This window comes from Magallana gigas, chromosome 3 (genome assembly GCF_963853765.1).
Source record: "Magallana gigas chromosome 3, xbMagGiga1.1, whole genome shotgun sequence".
Classification (NCBI taxonomy): Eukaryota; Metazoa; Mollusca; class Bivalvia; order Ostreida; family Ostreidae; genus Magallana; species Magallana gigas.
In genome coordinates this window covers 2,811,093-2,832,378 of record NC_088855.1, presented here as the reverse complement: position 1 = coordinate 2,832,378, position 21,286 = coordinate 2,811,093, and the positions used below count along the sequence as shown (strand labels likewise).

Here is a 21,286-nt window from a genome sequence, read left to right as displayed (position 1 = left end):
AAATTACTTAAGTTCATTTAGTCATAATTTAATAAAAATATGTTTTATGTGCCGGGGTCGTAAATCTGCAGTTTCCTATGACCCGGAAGAAGTTGTCTGCATGTTTTATCTCCAAAATTTTATGAAAAAATTGATTTTGCGTAACATTTCAAGTTCAGAAATGCTTTGAAGACGCAAATTAAATGGTTATTGATTGCACTGATAATTTAAGGGGTCATCGTTATATTTATGCAAAACATTACACATTTCAAAGGTCATCATGAACTGCGCATGTCACATCCGGGCAATTTACTACATTTTCCGATGTTTAGCTCCAGTGGTTCAAATTTGTAAACCGTATTCTCTGTTTAATTTTAGTACATAGTAATGCATTTCGTTCAGTTTCTTTAAAAGGTATTCAACACTTTTTCTTTCGCATCTGGTTTTTCCTTGTATTTAGTTTCCCGTCGTTCTAAACAACAGTAGTTTTCATCGGAGACACATATAGGTGAGAACACATCAATAATAATCACGTTGATTTGTGTGTTGTGTATTGAGTTTTGTTTCAGAGTGTTGTTGAGCCTCATCGATTGTGTAATACGCATAACGAACAGCGAACAGTTTCTACTGTCATAAATTTGATAAAGTTGAATTAACTAGAATTTTTTGTATGGAGTGTGAGTGAAACATTGCTTTGTGTTTATTAGTGAGAATTTGCAAGGACTTATTTCCCTGTAGAGTAAACCACAATCTTTTAATTGGGGGCTAGAGTTTTAAAACTGTGGCAAGCTCAAAAGAGTGCATTAGCCACAGTTGTCTTAAGTTCGTATGCAGTTAAATATACTTGCCAAAGATTGATATTTTCTTCTTTCTCTGTACCTATTACATCAAAATTAAAATTCTTCATTATAATTTCCAAATGTTACATAAAACTTTTTATTCTAGGCAAATATGTACATGTATTTCGGAACTTTTGAATATTATAGCTCCAACAGTTCTCATTTATACATTGTCAAAAAAAATTAGTGATTCCTGATATATAAGATAGGACTTGCTAGTCGTATGTGATTTGTAATAAATTAACTTAAACTTAAAGTTGAAAACTCGTCATACTTAATTGTGATATGATTTTTTTTATAGCAATTTCACTAGTTTCACCAAAACAAATTTTGCAATTAGTTAAAAAGAAGTATGGAAGTAGATAGAGGTATAAATTCGGACGATAATGGAAGAGACACTCCAAAGGAGAGTTATGAATTGCCAACACGGATCGATACTCCAGGGCCCATACCAAAATACATGTATAGTAGGGTAAGTACATATTGTGTTGGGAGTGATGTGTCAAAAGACCATTACAGTCTTTGGGGAATTCAAAATTATATTTTACATATTGATTGTAAAAAAGTAAATAACACAGGTTGAAATTAAATTGGTTGTTTGGTGTTAATAGAAAGAATAACAATTTGGTAGGAACAAGAGTTTCTATCTTCAACCTGGTGACTGATGGGGTTTTTATGACACCACCATTACAGTGTATTGTAGTACTTGTAACTTTAAAGTATTTTAAATCAGTAGCTAAAATGGTGAAAAAATGGTTAGATAGGAATATTATTTGCATATTTAGGTTTAAATGTTAATCAGTTACCTTATGTATACCCAAGTGAACTTTAGTAGCTCACAAATGTGATGTCATTAATAAGCAGTATCAAAATATATTAAGAGCAAGTGTGGTATGCGCTCATTTATTCTGTGGCAATTGATTGTGCAAACACAATTCTAAATATCCCAGACAGACGTGCAGTCAGTTGGTCTACAGTGATAGGCTATTGCAAAAAACAGAATTCTTTGAACGGTATAAATTTGCTGATTTATCAGTGAATATAAAGGAAGTCATTTTCATTAATTATTAAAGCTACTGCAATGAAGAGATATATCAAACAGCATTTTCAACATCAGGATACAGAGTACATGCTTTAAATTATAAATTAAATTGTTCATGATGAAAATTTGTATGGAATGTTTGTGTATCAATATCTTTTATATTGCTTATGATGGCTGTAGGGCATTTTCATAATTTGATGTTTTGTACATTGAATTTCCAAATGACTGCACTTTAATGGATTTAATGAATTCTCTTACACTTGCTATATATTTTTTTGGCTTTGTAAGTATAAAGGTGTAAAAAAAAAAAGAAGAAAGGTCAAAGTGACTATATTTAACTAATTAATATATTTTAAAACTCAGATTGCTCTATTTGATGATTGTATAAAAGTATTAAGTACATTCTTATTAAAATTAGATTCTTCATGTTCCCGTATTTGATATGTTTCTGTGAGGATCTAACAAAATCCCATACGAGGTCATCTCAGATTGAACTTTCCATCTATGGGAGCTTGAAAGACCAATTTTAATTAGATTGGAATAAAGAATTTTTTTTTTCATCATGTTCATCTGTCAATTTAATGCAAAAACGTTCATTTTGATAATTTAACAAGTTGTTGATAATTGGTACCATAGATCCTAATATTTTCCAATTTGATTTGTAGGATAAGTTGATGGACCTCTCGACATGTAGATTGGCAAAGGAAAGGCCGCCTTGTCTGTCTAAGGACCATTGCTCGTAAGAAATATTGTTAGAAGAAATTATTAATATATCATTAAAATAAGCCCATACTATGTTGTGTTTTTGTATAAAAAAATGTGTTTAAACTAGCTTGTAATTTAAGTTATATACTGACCCTGAAATATGCAACTTTTCTTGTATGGAACTTTTGCCTGATAAAACAACCAACCACAAAGTGGAAAGACAAAACGATTGAACTTGGATGTCATGAACATTGATACCTTGAATGATTTAGATATGTCAAAATATTTAGGATGTCCCAACTACTTATAATTAATGTAATGTAACCTCTACATCTTAAATTCTTGGATAGTTTGATCATTCCTCTTAGTTCCATGGAGAACAAGGGAATGAAGTTCGCCCATACTTATTATGTTATAATTCAGAAATAATATTAAAAGATTTTGATTGGGACATGCAGTTTTTTTGGCACAGGAACATTCAAGAATTGATTGTTTTGATTTATTTACACGAAACGTAAGAACAAAACTGGCTGCTTGAGAGGAGCTGTAGCTTACTGCAAAGTTCAGTGTCAGACGATGCCAAGCTTTACAGTGTAATCTATGTTGTTTGATTTTCAGGCCTGAGGGGATATGGGAACCAGAGAGGTGGTTTCGATCTTTTGACACTTCTCGTGGGAACTCCCCCCTCATGGTCGGAGACAAAAAGCGTCCCCCAGACCTGGACAGAGACTACATCAACAGGAGGAGACCATCGGGTAAAGCAGTGTTTTGGTCCTGCTTTGTTGAATAGAAGATAAGAGACCATATTTGTCCATGAATATTGATGAACCAATTGAAATATTATCAAACAATTATAAAAGATATTTCCTCTTTTGTCAGACCCCAAGGAGCGTTTGAAGGATGACAAAGACGGGATAGTTCTGAGTCCGCAGCGTAGGAGTTTCGGGACGGGTTGTCATGTCAGCAATCATGTTCCCCTGGGTCGACAGATCAGTATACCCGGGCAGGAGAACGGAGAAAAGTAATGTCTACAAATATGTTGATTACATTTACATATTTGATTATGATTCATTGATTAAACTCCTCATGTTTTATACAGAGGTCAAAATAAAACATTTAAGGTGAATTTGACTCAAACTGAATTTCTTTTCTGGTCTGATTAATTTCTCAATCATCCCTAAAATGTCTGATTATCATGGTAAATTGAAGTTTTGATAATCATAATATAAAATTAAATGCAAGATTAAAACACATGATAATGAAACCTTTGAAAAAATTTCTGATGAGACCCATCTGAATATCATTTAGAGGACAGACATCATGGATTCTTAAGAATTGGATTGATAGGATATGTTTAAACACATTTGGAATAGTGCTGAATAATATTTCTTGATTAGCAGAGAGAGAAACCCCAGAAGGATCGGCAGTGGACGTATCCAGATTGATCGGGATCGGGAGCGGGAACCAGCTCACCAGGAACGGGACTTTCGAGCGATCCGCGACCGATTTGACCGTGAAGACCGGCGATTTGATAACAGAGACAACAGGAATTATGGGAGGCGTGAATTTGAAGACAGAGTAAGGATTTGTAATTTGTATTATTAGAAGCAACAAAAGTAACTTATTGATCAATTGTGTCTATTGTTATATACTGTAAACGTCTTTAATTCCACGTGTCTAAAATTTCACGATTTCTGGTGTAAGTACCTTTCACGGTGTTTTTAATTTCACAGGTAATCGATTTCTTGTCCTAGAAAAGTAAACCCTGATTGTAAAAAAATCTGATGAGTGATGAACCTACATCATGTAATTTACATTATTTTCTTAAAATTAAAGCCTTATTTACGTTAAGTACGATGAGAATAATAAAACATGTTTGTGTTGAATGAAATAAGCACTGGTGTAAAATGCGTATTTGATATTTTGGGCATGAAAATTAAAGGGAAAACGTACATGTAATCTGTTAGAAAGAAGTACACCTTTATAATCAATTTTTAAATGAACTGCTCAATATGAATGTCAATCGCAGACAACGTCATGGTTGTACAGGAGTCTTTGCCCTAAGGTGATGTCCGAGATAGTAAGTGACAATTAGCCCCTATGTTCACAATGGCTTCGATAGGGCCGCAGAGATAAAGGTGAAACGAATATTCCGTTATAAACATTTGTTTAATTATGATATTAATTGTATTAAATTAACGAAATATTCATACTTGCTATTTTTAACGAATTTTAATTATACTTTGATTACGATAAACAAGTGGTAACTTAGGCCCCGCTCATGAACACATGCATCTGTAATGGCGGCCTATACGAAGATGGTGAATGCACAGCTCAATATTCACGGTGTCTTAATGTTCACGGAAAATTGTCTGATCGTGAACATAGTGAAATTAAAAACACCGTAATGTTTTCCACGTTTACAGTAATTATGCTAAAATCACTAAGTATGAACTCTTTGCTTGTTTGCTGTAGAACTACAGAGAACGAGGTCACTACAACAACAACAGAAATCGACGAGACTCTTACCGCAATCGCAACGAGGAGGAGCCAGAGTGGTTCACAGAGGGACCGACCAGTCAACATGATCGGATCGAACTCCACGGGTTTGAGCAGCGATCCAACTCAACTCCAGATAAGGAAGACGAGAACTGGAGGCAGGCAGAGCGACAAGAATCCAGACAGGAGATCAAGAAAGGAACGCCCCATAAAGAGGAGGATGAGGAGACCAATCACCGGAGGGAGTCTGGTAAGGGAGCAGGTGGTTGGACGACGTTGAGTGGTCATCTGTCCTCATGTGGTCCATCACATCCATTTATAAAGTGTCTGTCTTTGTGTTGTATTTCTAGTATATCCATTAATAAAGTTAAATTATTGTTTAAGTCTTATTGCTAATATCTCTAGCTTGTCAATAAATAAAGTGGCTATCTTAGTGTGAATATCTTTAGCACATTGTAATGATAAAGTGTTAATCCTTGAGTGCATGCATGTATTTTATGCACGTCTACAAGAAAAGTATAAGGTCATTAATTTGACTGTTTTGAAATCTTTTAATGGTCATCATTTCAATTTCATTTATATAATGTTAAGTTCTTTGTGATTTCTGACTTGAAATTGAGCATATATCTTTTGTTAGTTGCAAATGTGACAGATAGAAATGGAAGTCTGGAAACAAATGAACCAAGTTCTCCCGAGGAATCGAATAACTCTGACAGCATCAACGTACAGTCACCACGCCACAACAATCTGTTTGACTTCAATGAGTTCTTTAAGCTGGAAAACCTGCCTGGACTTCACGTAAGTGTTATAAACACACTACTGAATTTGTGAATAAACCAAGTTAGGACTAAATTATGCATTTAAACATATTTATGATTATAATTCTGTTCTGTTTGAACTTCCATGTTAACACGGATTGTTGCTTTGAATGTAGGAAGGAGCCAGTCCAAGTACAGACTTTACTGGACTCCAGAGTCGCTTCAGTAAGTGGTTTTCCAACAGCAGTCGAGACAACAGTAGGCGGTCATCTATCAATGAGGACTTTGGCTACTTAAATGGTGAGTTCTAGAATTAACACATATTCTGATGGAAGATACTTAAAACTTGCTCATGTTGCTTTGGTAACATGATTTATAAGTTTTACATTTGTCATAGATTTGTAATATTCTGTTGCGTTGTTTAGAAAGTTCTGTACATGTATTGGTGGGTGGTGTTTTATTTTTCTTGTATACTTACATATGTCCTTTGATATTACAGATTTGCTGAGTGGTTCCAAGAGTCCAGTGGTCCCTTCCCCTCCCCCACCCTCAGCCAACTCTTTCTCTCATCAGTCGGTGTTCTCCACCTCAGCCAACAGCACATTCCAAGATAAACCACAGCAGTTGAGTTATGACTTCTCTTCTGTACAGAAGAACACCATAGGACCCATGCTGAACGCCTTGTTCCAGAACTCTTCACACGATCGATCTCACAGAAGCAGTAAGTCAGGCAGACTAGTTTGTCTCTGCTGTAGTTATTTGTCAAGTTCTATAGTCGAAGTTTTGAGAACATGAATTGTTTTGTAACATCTATTATCTGCTGGGACTATTTGTATCAATGACAACCATGATTATTTCGTATCAGTGACTACCCTGACTATTTCGTATCATTGACTACAGTAATGTTTTGCATAATTGCATACAGTGTTTTTATATAATTATCTGCTCAGACTTTTTTGTATCAATGACAACCCTGACTATTTTGTATCAATGACTACTCTATTTTGTATAATTGCCTGTTTATGTATCATTGTCTGCTCTGACTATTTTATGTCATTTTCTTTATCAGGCACCAGCAGTATGACTGCCCAGGATGCTGAGGCTCAGCTGAAGGCATTGTTATTTGGGAGGAAGGGTTCCACTCCGTCAAGCAGTGGCACAGGCAGCCCAGCGGTGGCTTCTCCACTCCGTAAGCAACCATACACCCCTAAATGGGCCGATTCACTAACAATAGGAACACAAAGACCCAAGAACCCCCCCCCCCCCCAAAAAAAAAAAAAAACCCCAAAAACATTTGTAATAAGGTTCTCAGGCATTTCCACATTAATATGATTGTGTATGTTGATAATTTTTGTGTTTTTTTGTCCCGGCCATAGAATAACCAGGTTTAAATAGTTTTACCCTGTTCCGTCATTCAATCCTTCCCTCATCATTAACTTTCCATTCATAATCTCAGCAGCAATTGCACACATTCAACTCAAATTTAATGTATGGATACATCATAGAAATCACTGGTCAAATTCGAATTTGATCAAGATATGATGATTTTTGACAGAGTTTTATCCCTGAACTAAGAAAAAAAAATACTCTGTGCAAACAAATGTAAAACTAAATATTAGATAAGATTAAAAAATTGGGCTGCATTGTTTTAAGAAAAATACTTAACATACTGTGCATTAAAAGTCTTTATCTTGATGTACAATGGCAGATTATAGGAGTCAAAGCTTGTTTCATTTGTATTTTAAGATATGCCTGGACGATTCAAGACAGTTGCAGAATTAGAAGCTGACATGGCACCCAACAATAACCGAACCTACACCCCTCCTGGTGCCCCTATACAGCACCCTTTGGTGACCCAGCCAGCTCAGCAAAAGGCGTCCAAGCCCCCACCCCCTGCACAGTCGCCCAAAGAACAGCAAGACGATCTTGCTGCCTTCAACAAGCTTCTGAGTCTCATGCAGGCTGGAGCAGCAGCAGCCGTAGAGTCTCCTAACAAAATGTCACAAACTGTAAGTCTCAGAATGTCACACATTGTATGTGTATCAGAATGTCACACACAGTAAGTCTACCAGGATGTAACACACTGTAAGTCTATCAGAATGTAACACACTGTAAGTGTATCAGAATGTAACACACTGTAAGTCTATCAGAATGTAACACATTGTAAGGCTATCAGAATGTAACACACTGTAAGTCTATCAGAATGTCACAGACTGTTAGGCTATCAGAGTGTAACACATTGTAAGTCTATCAGAATGTAACACACTGTAAGTTATCAGAATGTCACACATTGTAAGTCTATCAGAATGTAACACACTGTAAGTCTATCAGAATGTAACACATTGTAAGTCTATCAGAATGTAACACACTGTTAGGCTATCAGAATGTAACACACTGTAAGTCTATCAGAATGTAACACATTGTAAGGCTATCAGAATGTAACACACTGTAAGTCTATCAGAATGTCACAGACTGTTAGGCTATCAGAATGTAACACATTGTAAGTCTATCAGAATGTAACACACTGTAAGTCTATCAGAATGTAACACATTGTAAGTCTATCAGAATGTCACACACTGTAAGTCTATCAGAATGTCACACACTGTAAGTCTATCAGAATGTAACACACTGTTAGGCTATCAGAATGTAACACACTGTAAGTCTATCAGAATGTAACACACTGTAAGTCTATCATAATGTAACACATTGTAAGGCTATCAGAGTGTAACACATTGTAAGTCTATCAGAATGTCACACATTGTAAGTCTATCAGAATGTCACACATTGTAAGTCTATCAGAATGTAACACACTGTAAGTCTATCAGAATGTCACACACTGTAAGTCTATCAGAATGTAACACACTGTTAGGCTATCAGAATGTAACACACTGTAAGTCTATTAGAATGTAACACACTGTTAGGCTATCAGAATGTAACACACTGTAAGTCTATCAGAATGTAACACACTGTAAGTCTATCATAATGTAACACATTGTAAGGCTATCAGAATGTCACAGACTGTAAGTCTATCAGAATGTAACACACTGTTAGGCTATCAGAATGTAACACACTGTAAGTCTATCAGAATGTAACACACTGTAAGTCTATCATAATGTAACACATTGTAAGGCTATCAGAATGTCACACACTGTAAGTCTATCAGAATGTAACACACTGTAAGTCTATCAGAATGTCACACACTGTTAGTCTATCAGAATGTAACACACTATAAGTCCAAAAACCTATGAAATATTTGATGTTCTAATAGACATTGAGCCAAACTTCATAAATCAACTCAAACAATACATTCAGATGAAATTGATTTCATCAGCTTGATTTTTTACTGCAGGCTCAACGCAATCCTGAGCAGAGGACCATGTCTCCTATTTTCTTGAGTCAGCCCCCACCCTCCTCCAACAATGTACCACCCCCTGGACAGCCCCCACTCACCCCAGGCAGTGTGGCTCAGAATGAATTTCTGCAGGTATAAACAATCATCTACAAATGTTACTTTCTTGTTATTTAGTAGTTTAAAAAAACAATAAGGAGTTTTAATTGTAAAACTGTATTTAACTTTTTCAATGACCAAAGAGACTCTTGTCTTGTATGAAAATGAAGTTGCTATATATTTTATAGTAAAAGAGTCTTTCTTCTGATAGTGAATAAATATTGCACGTATTTTTACTGTGTTATGTTTTGGTTTACAATTTTGTGCAGGCTTTGCTACGTAACAAGGAGCAACAGTTACAGATCCGTCAGCACACTCTGAATCACATGCGGGGAAGTGTTCATCTCAACAACCAGTCCACCCCTATAGCTCAACAAGCACAGAACTTCCAGCAAACACCCCCCTCGGGAGGAGGCCCCCCACCCCCCAGACACCCGGACAACTCTGAGACCCTAGCCAACTTCATCAAACAGAATCCCACCATCATTACCAAACCCTCCACCCCCACCCCTCCCCCCCAGCAGCCCCCTCCTCCCATGCCACCGGTTCCAGCAGTTCACTCCCCTCTGGCGCCCCACCCCGGTCAGGCTGCAGTCATCGGGCTGATGCAGAACACGCCATCCCCACGGGCGGCCTCTCCACAACTGATTCAACAGGCCCTGCTCGCTCAGCCAGGGTCCCCAAGGGTACCATCACCCATCAGTAAGTACATACCTTACGCTACAGTTAAAACCAAATAAATAATCTTTTTAGATTAATAAGGTTTCTCGGGCCAAAAATTTCAATCAAGAATGTGACAGGCATGTGTTGTATTACTATTACAACTTTATTTTAAAATGTTAACTTTATATTGAAAATGGAATTCCACGCTTTCCTGTCATTAATATGGCAATAAAATAAAACCAGTGAGACAACAGGTTACCTGGTTCATTTGACCTGGGAAATAAAACTAATATTTTTGGCCTTTCTTGGACTATTTTTTATAGGTGAAAATATAGTGAGATTGTTTAAGGAAGGAGTCTTTTCTGGTTTTCGACTTGTCAAACGTAAATTTGATTAATTGTTCATCAAATCAAGATGAAAGGAAATTAAAATAGTATATTTTTCTTTCTTTTTTACTATCATACAACTTGGCATAGAAAAATGTAATCAATGTTTAGAATGGAACAAGGACTATATTTTTGGCGTAGGAAAATATCACATGTTGCGCAATTCAAAATTGCTGCAGATTATATATATATAATGAGTCTGTTTTAGCATTTTAAAAACAATAACAATAATGTTGGATTTTTTTTACTAATGTGAACTAATTATATGATACTTGGGTTTCAGAATATGTTTTTAAAATATGATTTGCCTATCAAATAACATTTTTATAAGCTTTTTAAAGCGCCCATTCTATACATTGATTTTTGTGAAAAAATCACTAAAATCAGTTTTTCTCTCTTATGAAACGGTCAATATATTAGCTTTTCTGTCAATTTATATCTTTATATAAAGTCTTCATAATACATAAAAATTAGAAATATTTTATTATTGGTAGCATAAAAAAATAATCAAAATTTCTTCAAAATTTAAGAAAATTAGAGGAGATGCGGGCTAAGCAATATCAATTTTAGTATAAATATTTATTCCAATTTAGTAGTATAAGCTGATAGACACTCTCATGGTCTATGATTTCATTGAAAATTTGAATCTTCAAATCTTAAACAATTGTCTACAGAACTATAATGAGCTAAACTTATTTTTATCACTCTTTACGTTGAGGAAAAAGGTAGTGACCTTGACCTGACCTTTATCCGAAAACAAAAAGGTCAAATTTAATTAAACTGATAGAATCATTAAGTAATATGATCCGTTTGACTGTGTCAAAATTTCATGCATTTCTTATTATGACTCCTTCCTTAAGAATGATTGGTACTTTCAATGAGAGCATGATGTAAGTTTGATGATGTTTTGTAGTGTTCAGCCAGCAGCCACCGATGCATCTGAGTGCTCCATCCCCCATCCACCCCTCACAGATCGCAGGCAAATCTTCTCCTGTGTCCATGCAGGCAGCTACCAACCTATCAGTAAGACCTCATGTCTGTTAATGACTTGCTTTTAAAATCACCCGCTGGTGATCAGCTTTAGTTTGTACATATTGTTATAATTACATGTACAAATAGACAAGTATAAAGGGCATCACTCAAGAACAAGTTTGACTAAATCCTCCATTCTGTTCTAAAAGCTACATGTTCATGTGCATTTTGCCGTGATTATGTAATCAGGCTGTAATAGGTTGTAATGAATTCATGCTGTAATAGGGTATAATAATGCTGTAATAGGTTACGCTGATCGAGTTTGTGATAGTATATAATCAGTTGGTAATAGGGCATGCTGATTGAGTTTTGATAATATATGATTTCTGTTACAGTCCACTGGTACAGCCACTATACGACCCCCTCTGGTGCCTCGAGTCCCCAGCCCCCAGGAGCTGATCGCCCACACACAGGCCATCATGCAGACCGCCCTCCTCAAAAAACAGCTGGAGGATCAGAAAGAGCGATTCATCAAGAAACAGCAAGAGAGGTAAAATGCCACTCCAGGTCATAGTGTCTATAAAGGAATTCACCTGTATTCTGTACAGATGAGATATCATGAACAAAAGCTATAAACTTTGTGACTGATTTTGGTTACATAAAGTCATTATAATGTACATGTGTTTGATATGAGTTTCATTATAACTAACTTTGATGTGCAAATTTCTTAAGATATCAATGATGTGGAATTTTCTTAAGATTTCTACATGCATTTTGTTTAAACCAAGCAGGTTTTGATGAAGATTGCTAAATTTGAGTTCTTTTGTTTATGCATGCATTTTTGTGTCTTAGTGATAATACATGTTCTGTATATTGTTAAAAAAGATGGGATATTGTAATTTTGTATGAAAACAAACTTGAATTATAAGCATAATACCTGTATGTGTACACTGTCTTTACAGAGGAAAGTCTCCGAATCCTACGACCCCACAGGGAAAAGTAGCAGCACCCCCAGGCCAGCAGCAGCCTAGCCCTGCCTCCCCCCGCCTGGTGCCCAGTGGACCCTTACCTGCCTCCTCCCTCCCCCAGCCTCTCACCCCCCAGAGCACACCTTCAGCACAGTCAATGCCTGGTTCTAAGGTGCAGTACTATACAGCATAGGTTTGAATATATCTTTGTCACAGTTCTTGTATTATTTGACAGGTGCCTGAATTTTCTCATTTCTCTATTTACAGCCTTCAGTAACTGCTTCCTTTACGCCGACATCTGTCATCAGAAAGATGCACTCTGACAAAGCGAGCGAGAAGGAGAAGCAGAGAGGTGATGGACCGAGGATGGAGGGAGCCGATGGTAAGCTCTGTTACATAGCTAGATTAGATCATTTTCAAGTTTATATAACATCCGGTCTCTGAAATGGGTAGTCAACATAGGGTTTTGTTTTGTAGGTGACAAGAAGGTTCCGCCGGTGAAGCAGCTGGTGAGATCTGAGGAGGGTAGAGAGCTCCAGGGACAGGATCCCCGGAGGCCGGAGCAGAACGTCTTTGACTTCCGGACGCTGACCAACCCCAGCCAGGTTTCTGTCTGTTCTAGTCACCCCTCCCTGTCTGTGGGACACAGCACTGTCTCCACCAGTCAGCCCAGCATCAGCTCACACAATCACATGCCAAACCTCAGCATTCCTCCCCCCTCACTGGCCAATCAGAGTGGCCTCCCTTCACTGGCCAATCAAAACTCACCACAGTTCTCTAGAAACAACTCCATTGATCAGGTAAAAAGGAAGCCATTGTTTGTTTCAAGGTCTATGGAAGACTGAAATTTAAGACATAATTTTTTTGATATTGCTCATCAACACTAGCTTAGCTTTGGCAAACAGGTCATAGCAGCTCCTGCACCAAAAGCACATTCCGAAATGATTTACTGAATATTGAATTGAGTATGGGGAAATGATGTACAGTAAGACACGCCAGGGACAGACAATTTTGCTTCGTTATAAGCATAATTTGTTATATTCTTCAAGTTAACAACATGTTATAAAGTCACTCGCAATGAAAATGACTTCACTATTATCGTCAATTCATTATAAACATGTTCACTATAACCATGTTTTACTGTATACAAGGTTTGTTCTGACAAATGTCTCAGCCTGTTCACTGCATGGTTTTTTTTATCAGCAGCAGATGGCAGCGGTGGATCAGGTGGCTGCTCTCCAGGCAATGATGGCCGCTGACCGGCTGAAGCAGCAGCCACAGGTCCGACCGGTGATGGGGACTCCCCTCTCCTCTAGTGTGGCCATGCAGTCAGCTGGAAGGCCCATTGTCAAAGGTGCTTAAAACTCGGACTTCATTGAGACTCAAAGAGAACTGATTCTTTTTTTTTATTTAAATCTTGAAATTAATCTCAGGTGTCAAGAACCTCAAGCCCAGTTCTTGTTACTATATAAGGTGGTTTTATCTGACCCATTTATTTTTTCTCTTTTTGTGATCTACTCAGGTGATCAAAATGTACTTTGTATTGCCATACCATATAACTTACAACTGACCAAATGTGTGTTTGATTTAATATGTCTATTAAATTTCCTCTCTGTTTTCAGGAGTCAACATGAATTCTTCATTCCCACAACAAAACCAAGCCCAGCTAAAGATGATGAGTCCACAGATCTCTAACCCTAACATGGTCAAACCTGACCTTCAGACGCCACCTCAGCGTCCAATCGTAGGCTCCGGCACCACACCTATCTCCTCTGCAAGTGTCGATTTGTCCAAAGTTCTGCAGGTACCAGTTGATTTTTAGCATTTGTAAATTATATTTTGTGATCCATTTTATTTCTAACCAAGCATTGTTCTATAGAGTTAAATGTTTTGATCAGTATGTTTTGATCAGTATATGATCAATACTTGGGCCAGTAGACAAAACGAAGCAACAATGCATGTGATTAAAATATGTAATCTATAAATCATGATTAAAAAATCTATTTTCTAACTATTTGTCTGTCAAAAATAAAGGCTTAAATTTAGAACGGAATTAAAAAAAAAATTCTAGTATTAAGTAATAAAGAACTGCTAAAGTAAATTGATATTAACTTACAATATGAACATTTCCAGAATTTTGTTTCTTGCTTTTTGCAGCAAAGGCATGTCATTTCACCAAATCCCATGACCCGCCCGTCTATGGGGACCCCCCAGGGTCTCCCCATGGGAATCCCCATTACTGGGAGACTGCCCCTACAGCCCCCGGTCAGTGTGGGCCACAATCCTCTACTGATGCAGCAGGTTATGCAGGGCAACCTCTCACAAACAACAGTCAGAGGTAGGTGGTGCAATGCAATCCTGGGACAGAGGCCAGAAACCTTTGTTATTATTGTGATTATTAATCATTGATTATTAATGTGATTATTCAATTCAATTCATTGTTATTGATAATCGTTTGAGATCAGTTGGCAGATGTAAATTACAGCTTATAATGAAGTGCCAGGGACGGGCAATTTTGCTTCGTTACAAGCTTAAGGTTCCTCGACACACCAAAATTTTATTTTATGGATCGATAGAGAATCTTTTTTGAAACATGATTCCACAAAACAGAGATCAATATCGGCTTTCAGTTATTTTATACGAATTTTTTTGTATTTTTTCAGTGAAATAGGAAAAACTGTTTTGCAGACAAACAGAATACATTAGAGCTTAAAACTTGTTGTCAATTAATGTGTAATATAATTATAAATAAATTCATGCCAAAGATCGTTTGGTAAAGTGTTTAATTTTTTAATTAAAAAAATATTTCTGAAAATCAAAATTGTAATTCTTTAATATCTTTTTAATCTATGGATAAAATTTTTAAAATAACATATAGTCACATAAACTATTTACTAAACAATGATATTTTACAAAGAAATTGAAATGAAAATGCGAAATTTTGGAAAAATTTCTATTTATCAAATTTGAACCGATCCCGATTGAAAAAAAACTGATCCCGATCAGAATTAATTTAAAATTGAAATTTTACAAATAAACTGCAGTTTTTTTCTAAGTAATTGATAAAAATTATAAAGTTAGTAAATGACGAAACCATTTTACAGCTAAACAACCTGAAATTTTTGCAAAATTCTGATTCATTCTAACTTTATGTGATTTCGTTCGGGATCAGTTTAATTACAATCGGGATTGGTTCGATTTTAAAATTTTCCATTTATACTTTATTTTCACTATTTGGTTTCAATTTCTTGTTGAAATATGATTGTACAGCAATTGTTAAATGCGAGTAACAGTTTATTTGCAGTCTTTATCCATATATTTAAAAAATATCTACAATCCTTTTTTTTCATTTTCATAAATATTTTTTTTACAAAAATATTTCAAAGTTTATCTGGCCGTTTTTGATATTTTATAGATAATTGTATTGTGCATTAATTGATAACAAATTTTTAGCTCTAATATATCTTGTTCGCAGCTAAAACGATGTTTCCGGTTTCTATAAAAAAATGCAAAAAAATTCATATAAAATAAGCAGAGGCAGATATAGGTGTCATTTTGAATAATCATTTCTCAAAGAGAATTCTTCATCGATCCATCAAATAATGCATTGGTGTGTCGAGCCACCTTAATTCGTTATAACCGTCAAGTCATGTAATAAAGTCAAGGGGATTGAAAATCACTTTGCTATAAGTGTCAACTCATTATATGCATGTTCGCTCTAAGCGTGTTTTACTGTATAATCATTTGAATATTGTAGTAAACACACTCAACCAAATGGGCCATCTGAACCAAATGGCGATGCAGGCCCAGCATCAGAGAATTGTGGACCCCCGACTACAGGGGATCAGAGGAGTGTACACGCCCCCTGTGTCTGGGGTGGCCCCCAGGGGCATGGGAGGCTCACCACTAATGAACAGGACCCTGACCCCAGGGAAACAAGGTATGATAGGACTTCATTTTAGTTGAAGCAACTAACTTAGGCACTGATATACTTACCTGTTGATACATTGAAAATGCAAGGAAAACTATTTAGGGATAAGATGGTTTTAGTCTGGTTATCACTGATAATGTATTAAATCTTTTGAGTCATTGAGTTATTGAGATCATTTGATGTTGTTGATTCCTACTTGGCATGTACTATGACATGGTGGGTTGATGTATGCATTGCCAAGGTTCTTTTTATCGTTGTGCATGTTTTTGCAGTTTTGAACGGGCCAATTTCACCAAACAGTGGTAAAGGCAATGAACCCAATCTGATGAAGTGGTTTGGTACAGATGTCCTGAAAACTTCCCTCCCCCACATGCCCCCGATCCCCACCCAGGGGCAACGGGTGATGACCGTGGATGAAATAGAGCGCCACACACAGGCTGTGTCGAACTAGGAGGAAGTAACTCTGCACATTTATTCTTAAAAGCTAGTCGTAATGTTGTGATTGAGAGGTCCATGTGGTAGAGGAGTGCTATGATGAATGACTGAAGTGCATTTAGTATGTATTACATTTTTTCAAAATTTCTACTTGTCCATTAGTTTTTGATATTTTTCTTTTGCCATCTTGTGCTTTTTTAAACAGAGATACGGTTCCTTATTTGGGCTAAAAAAAAATATCAACATGTCGCAAACAACGGAATGAAGCTGTAAATAGTGCTTGTTAATATCTGTGTAAATAGTCTGTGTTTCTGTACATAGGTTCTTGTGTATTATTTGAAATGTTCCTTTCCTGATTGATATTGTAAATCAATGTTATACATTGTATGTCTATTTTATGTATATACTGTACCAGAGTTATCCCCCCACTCCAAAGGAGAAGGGGGAGAAAGACACCCCATAGGACTCATTGATTTTGTTACCTTACATTGTGCAAGATTTTGTTGATTTTTGTGTATTATAGATTCACCCCCCCTTCCCCCCCCCCATGGTGGTGTATATACATACATTACCCCTCCCCCCAGGTCTGTGCCAGTCAACTAGTCTCTACATTTATTCAAGTGCTACTTATCACTGAACACTTTGTTGTCTTTGCCCTTGAATTGTGTTCTGATGTCTGATGTCATTATTGATTAGGCAGATAAAAAATTAAATTAAAAGGAGAAAAAAGAATGCAATGGCTGATGGTCAAATATAGAAATATAGAAATAGGGCAAAACAATGTACCATTGAATGCTTGGGTATTAGATGACACAGTATTCAGTGTTTAAAGTTTTTTGTTTTCCTTTCCTTTAAAAATGTGCTGTACCAACCCCCAATGTTACATTAATGTAATTGTCTAGAATTGTAAATAGTTTACATATAGCTTTTAGTTATATATTAAAATGTCCATAACTAAAAAAAATGTTGAATTGTTTTATTGATACACTGTAGATTTATATAGTTTCTTTTTTTGAAACGTGGATATTGTCAAATTGTTTAATGACAGTTTCTTGTATGTAGCATATCATTTTCACCTTACATGTCACACTCAACCCTGCTTCAAACATGTGACAGTCTTTATTCATAATTCTTGGATCAGAAAACACATTGTTTCCTGAATATGGTGCAATTAAATTTTGTCTTGCTTGTTTGTTCCAATTGGCTACCTGTGTGTATCAGCAGTTAACACAAATCAATGTATAGTAAGATACTCAGTCACGTATATTGTATATCTATAATTTTCTATGTCAATTTTAATCGAATTAAGCAGTGTTTTCCGATCACAATTGGTTTTGATAATATTTTTTTTGGTGTGTGTGTGTGTTTGTACATAGATGTAATGAATTTTTTGCTTTTTTTTTGAATGGCTGCAGCCTGTAAGACTGTTTATAGATTTGTGAATAGAAGTGTAAGAAAAGACTTGATGAATTCCTGGATGTATCGGATCCAGGGTTGGTCAGGATTCGACGTCAAGATCTGTACATAGTGTTATCTCGAAAGCTATTATTTTCTCTCTATCCGAGTTCATTGTGTGTGACTATTTTGTTGTTGTACAGTTAACTCGTTGGATTATTGGTTTACACATTTACTAATAGTGCTTATTATATTTATATGTTAAAATTGTATGTACATTTATTGAATTTTTTTTCTCTCATGTGACCAAACCTGTAGAGGAATAGTTATTTTTGTTTCATTCTTGCTATACTCCAGAATACAAGAATGGATATGACTGAAGAAGAAACATATTTTTTTGTTTACATTTTTTTAAGTCACAATAAAAACAGGTGGCAGATAAGGGATTGTGTGGAAAATTCCCAAAGGAAGGTCAACTGAGTTCTGAAAGGTCATCTGAGTTCAGAAAGGTCATCTGAGTTCAGGTGGAAGAGGATGGTGGTTATGGTGTTATATTTGAGCACCAGTGTACATGTATGTCGGTTGAAATTGGTCTTAGTGCCAATTCCACAACTGTATTAAATTGATTTTGTTCCTTTACATGAAAAGTTTTCTTGTGGGCATTTAGATAAAGTTTTCAGATCTCTGTAGAATAACAAATCTTTCAATCAGTATATGTGTAACAAGATTTTTTTTACTATAACTGTAAAAAACAATGAATCTTTAACTTTTCCTGAGGTGCACATGGAAACCAAAAAAGTTTTTAGAAATGTTATCATTATTTCTGTTTGTGGACCAAAATGACAAACACTCCAGGACAGGAGATGGGGGGTGATATTGGGTAGTATAAGTTGTTGATTCATTAATTAGAGCTTCATGTGTGCAAGAGGCTTGAATGGGATGAGAAGAATTGTGAGTGAGATTTCATCCATTTTCTCTGTGTCAAGTAAATGTTTTGATGTTGACAGACATTTAAAACCTTGCAAAATGTTGTTTATCAGGCTGGTAGTGAGATAAAGTGGCTGACCCCTGACCTTTGGCTTGGTTCCTGTAGTTATGATTCTTCTTGAATATTCTTCCTTTGCTAGCTATAATTGAATTCCACTTTGTAATGTTCCTTGTGTATGTGGCGAATTTCAGCTTATTATATATCAGTTCTCTTAAATTGTAAAACATGATGGAAGTTGTTTATATTTTTAAATTGATCAATGTGCACTAAATGCAGCACACAACTAAAATAGAATTGGCAAAGTCCCCTTCTTTCCAGAAGCAATTTTACTTGTCAAGTACTGCATACTGTGTATGATAGTGTTTGCTTTTTTGGTACCTTTGTCCAAGTTTCCTATTTCATTGAAAAGTTTTGTAATTTAAAATATGAATGTTTATATCGTACATGCATTTTGTTCATTAACTTTTCAGTGGATGCATGTATTCTGCCAAGGTTTTGTTGCATGTTAAAATAACAGTATGAGTATTTATTGAGCCTGTTTTGTAATTTTATACCAGGGGAAAAAATATTGAATTGTTTTGTCCATTTGATTGTATTTAGTTTAAAAGAGGCCAAGTGCTTGGGTTCCTGTTCATTTTATCTCATTGCTTTTCTGAAATAAAGAATGAAATCTTGAGAGCACGAGTCTTTATCCACTACTGTAAACGTATGACATTTGGCTGTGTATTCTATTTGGTGTTTTATGGTGGAAAATGGCATCCGCTTAATCAAGTACATCATCAAATGTAAAGTTTTTAAATACACACATAGATAAATAGGTATATTTAGAAATGCACGAAATCAAATCCACGCTAACTTATTGAAAAATCATATTCTGCCAAACATTGAACATGCTAAATATAGTACGTTTACAGTATATTCTATTTCTGAAGAGTTTTGAATCACCTCTTATGATATTTCAGTAAAATCAAATTACATTTTAAAATCGCAGACTTATCTGATGAAGTCTCGAGGCTTGTTTGATGTACATTTGAATGCACATCTTCATTAATGAAAACTGTTGCAAATACCCAAAACATGTTACTTTAAGGTCAGACGACACGTTCCTCGAGCATCTTTTTTAGTATCTCCTCGTAATAAAGAGTTCCAGTAGGAATTATTAATTTCATAATTAATTTTAGAATGATTAAAATTTACTTGTGTATGGAGAAGTGCCTAGATGGCCGAGTGGTTAGAGCCATGGCCGCTCACCGTCATGAGGGTAGGTTCTAGAGGTCGTGAGTTCAAAGCCTGGCCTCGGCCGAGATAGAATTTCAATAGAGTGAATTTCGATGTCCTGTATATTTATTTATTTTGATATCAGCAATTGAAGTGTATTTTCAGATGACTATATAGGAAATTGCATACTCTAGTATTTTGCAGAAATGCCTGGTAAGGTACCCTAATTTTTTGCAAGAAAGCTTGTCAAAGTAGTAGTAAACCATTAGTAAATTCCTGGAAAAAGTTATATAAAATTGAGGAACGTGTCGTCTGACCTTAAATTAGATAATGCAACAACCATTTTGTATCAAAATTAAAAAATGACTTGTTCTTTGTTTAGAAATTGAAGAAGTCTTCTAAATATATTCAGTATGTTATATCAAATTTATAAAATATTTACCAACAAGATTCATATTGGAAAGAAATGAGCGTTCTGCTTAACGTCAGTTGTTCCTGGTACATTGTATGTTGACTGTATGACAAATCGACAACAATCTCAACACCAAGTGCAAGACTTAAATAATGGTCCATTATTCTAGGAGGAATAAGATGCCTCCATTTTCTGGTTGACTTTCTTTCAAAATAATCAATTACCGTATTTTTCGGGGCATATGCCGATGTGGGGCATAGGCCGAATTGCTCATTTTCAGACAAAATTCAGGAAAAATCCATAGACTAGCCGAATTGGGGGATATGCCGATTTTCAATCGATGATTTCTATGGTGAAAGTATGACCGCTGCATGATGAAGGAATTTAAGTTGACGTATTAAGTATATACTTTCAGAATATCGATGTAGAAAGTCAAAAGAGTAATGAAAGTTATTAAATTTGCTTAACATATATATTTTAAACATTAAAAAAAAATATAATTGTGTTTTGTGGCTGTTTGGTCTCTTCCGTATTCGTCGGTATATATCGTTAGGTATCGTAATGTTACAGAATGTAAATTTAATTGCAACACCAAACTCCGTGGTACTGTCTGATAGAACTAAGTATGATATTTTACCAAACCTTTTA

General features: G+C 35.7%; 1 protein-coding gene across 5 annotated transcripts; it reads left to right on the top strand.

The window, feature by feature from the left end:
* The first annotated feature begins 270 nt into the window (after positions 1-270).
* Positions 271-19,684, top strand: LOC105325906 (eukaryotic translation initiation factor 4E transporter). Of its 5 annotated transcripts, none has more exons than XM_034481388.2 (24): positions 271-487; positions 1,120-1,290; positions 2,526-2,599; positions 3,184-3,320; positions 3,445-3,586; positions 3,963-4,143; positions 5,041-5,314; positions 5,702-5,862; positions 5,999-6,122; positions 6,322-6,543; positions 6,892-7,011; positions 7,569-7,831; positions 9,172-9,306; positions 9,540-9,972; positions 11,233-11,342; positions 11,687-11,841; positions 12,254-12,431; positions 12,527-12,641; positions 12,737-12,864; positions 13,466-13,613; positions 13,882-14,063; positions 14,417-14,597; positions 16,017-16,199; positions 16,463-19,684. In XM_034481388.2, exons 2-24 carry the CDS (start codon positions 1,171-1,173, stop codon positions 16,639-16,641), a joined length of 3,945 nt encoding a protein of 1,314 aa, XP_034337279.1. In that variant the 5' UTR covers positions 271-487; positions 1,120-1,170; the 3' UTR covers positions 16,642-19,684. The 5 variants fall into 5 exon arrangements, with proteins under 5 accessions (XP_034337279.1, XP_034337278.1, XP_034337276.2 ...); XM_034481387.2 differs by having other exon boundaries at positions 13,463-13,613; XM_034481385.2 differs by having other exon boundaries at positions 272-487; positions 3,966-4,143; positions 12,737-13,059; positions 13,463-13,613.
* The last annotated feature ends 1,602 nt before the right edge of the window (positions 19,685-21,286 follow it).

Bases quoted from the DNA above. Each gene is read 5' to 3' on its own strand.
- LOC105325906 (XM_034481384.2), top strand. From the start codon at position 1,171: ATGGAAGTAGATAGAGGTATAAATTCGGACGATAATGGAAGAGACACT. The intron at 7,012-7,568 runs GTAAGCAACCAT...TTGTATTTTAAG, and splicing joins AGCGGTGGCTTCTCCACTCC to ATATGCCTGGACGATTCAAG. The intron at 14,064-14,416 runs GTACCAGTTGAT...TGCTTTTTGCAG, and splicing joins ATTTGTCCAAAGTTCTGCAG to CAAAGGCATGTCATTTCACC.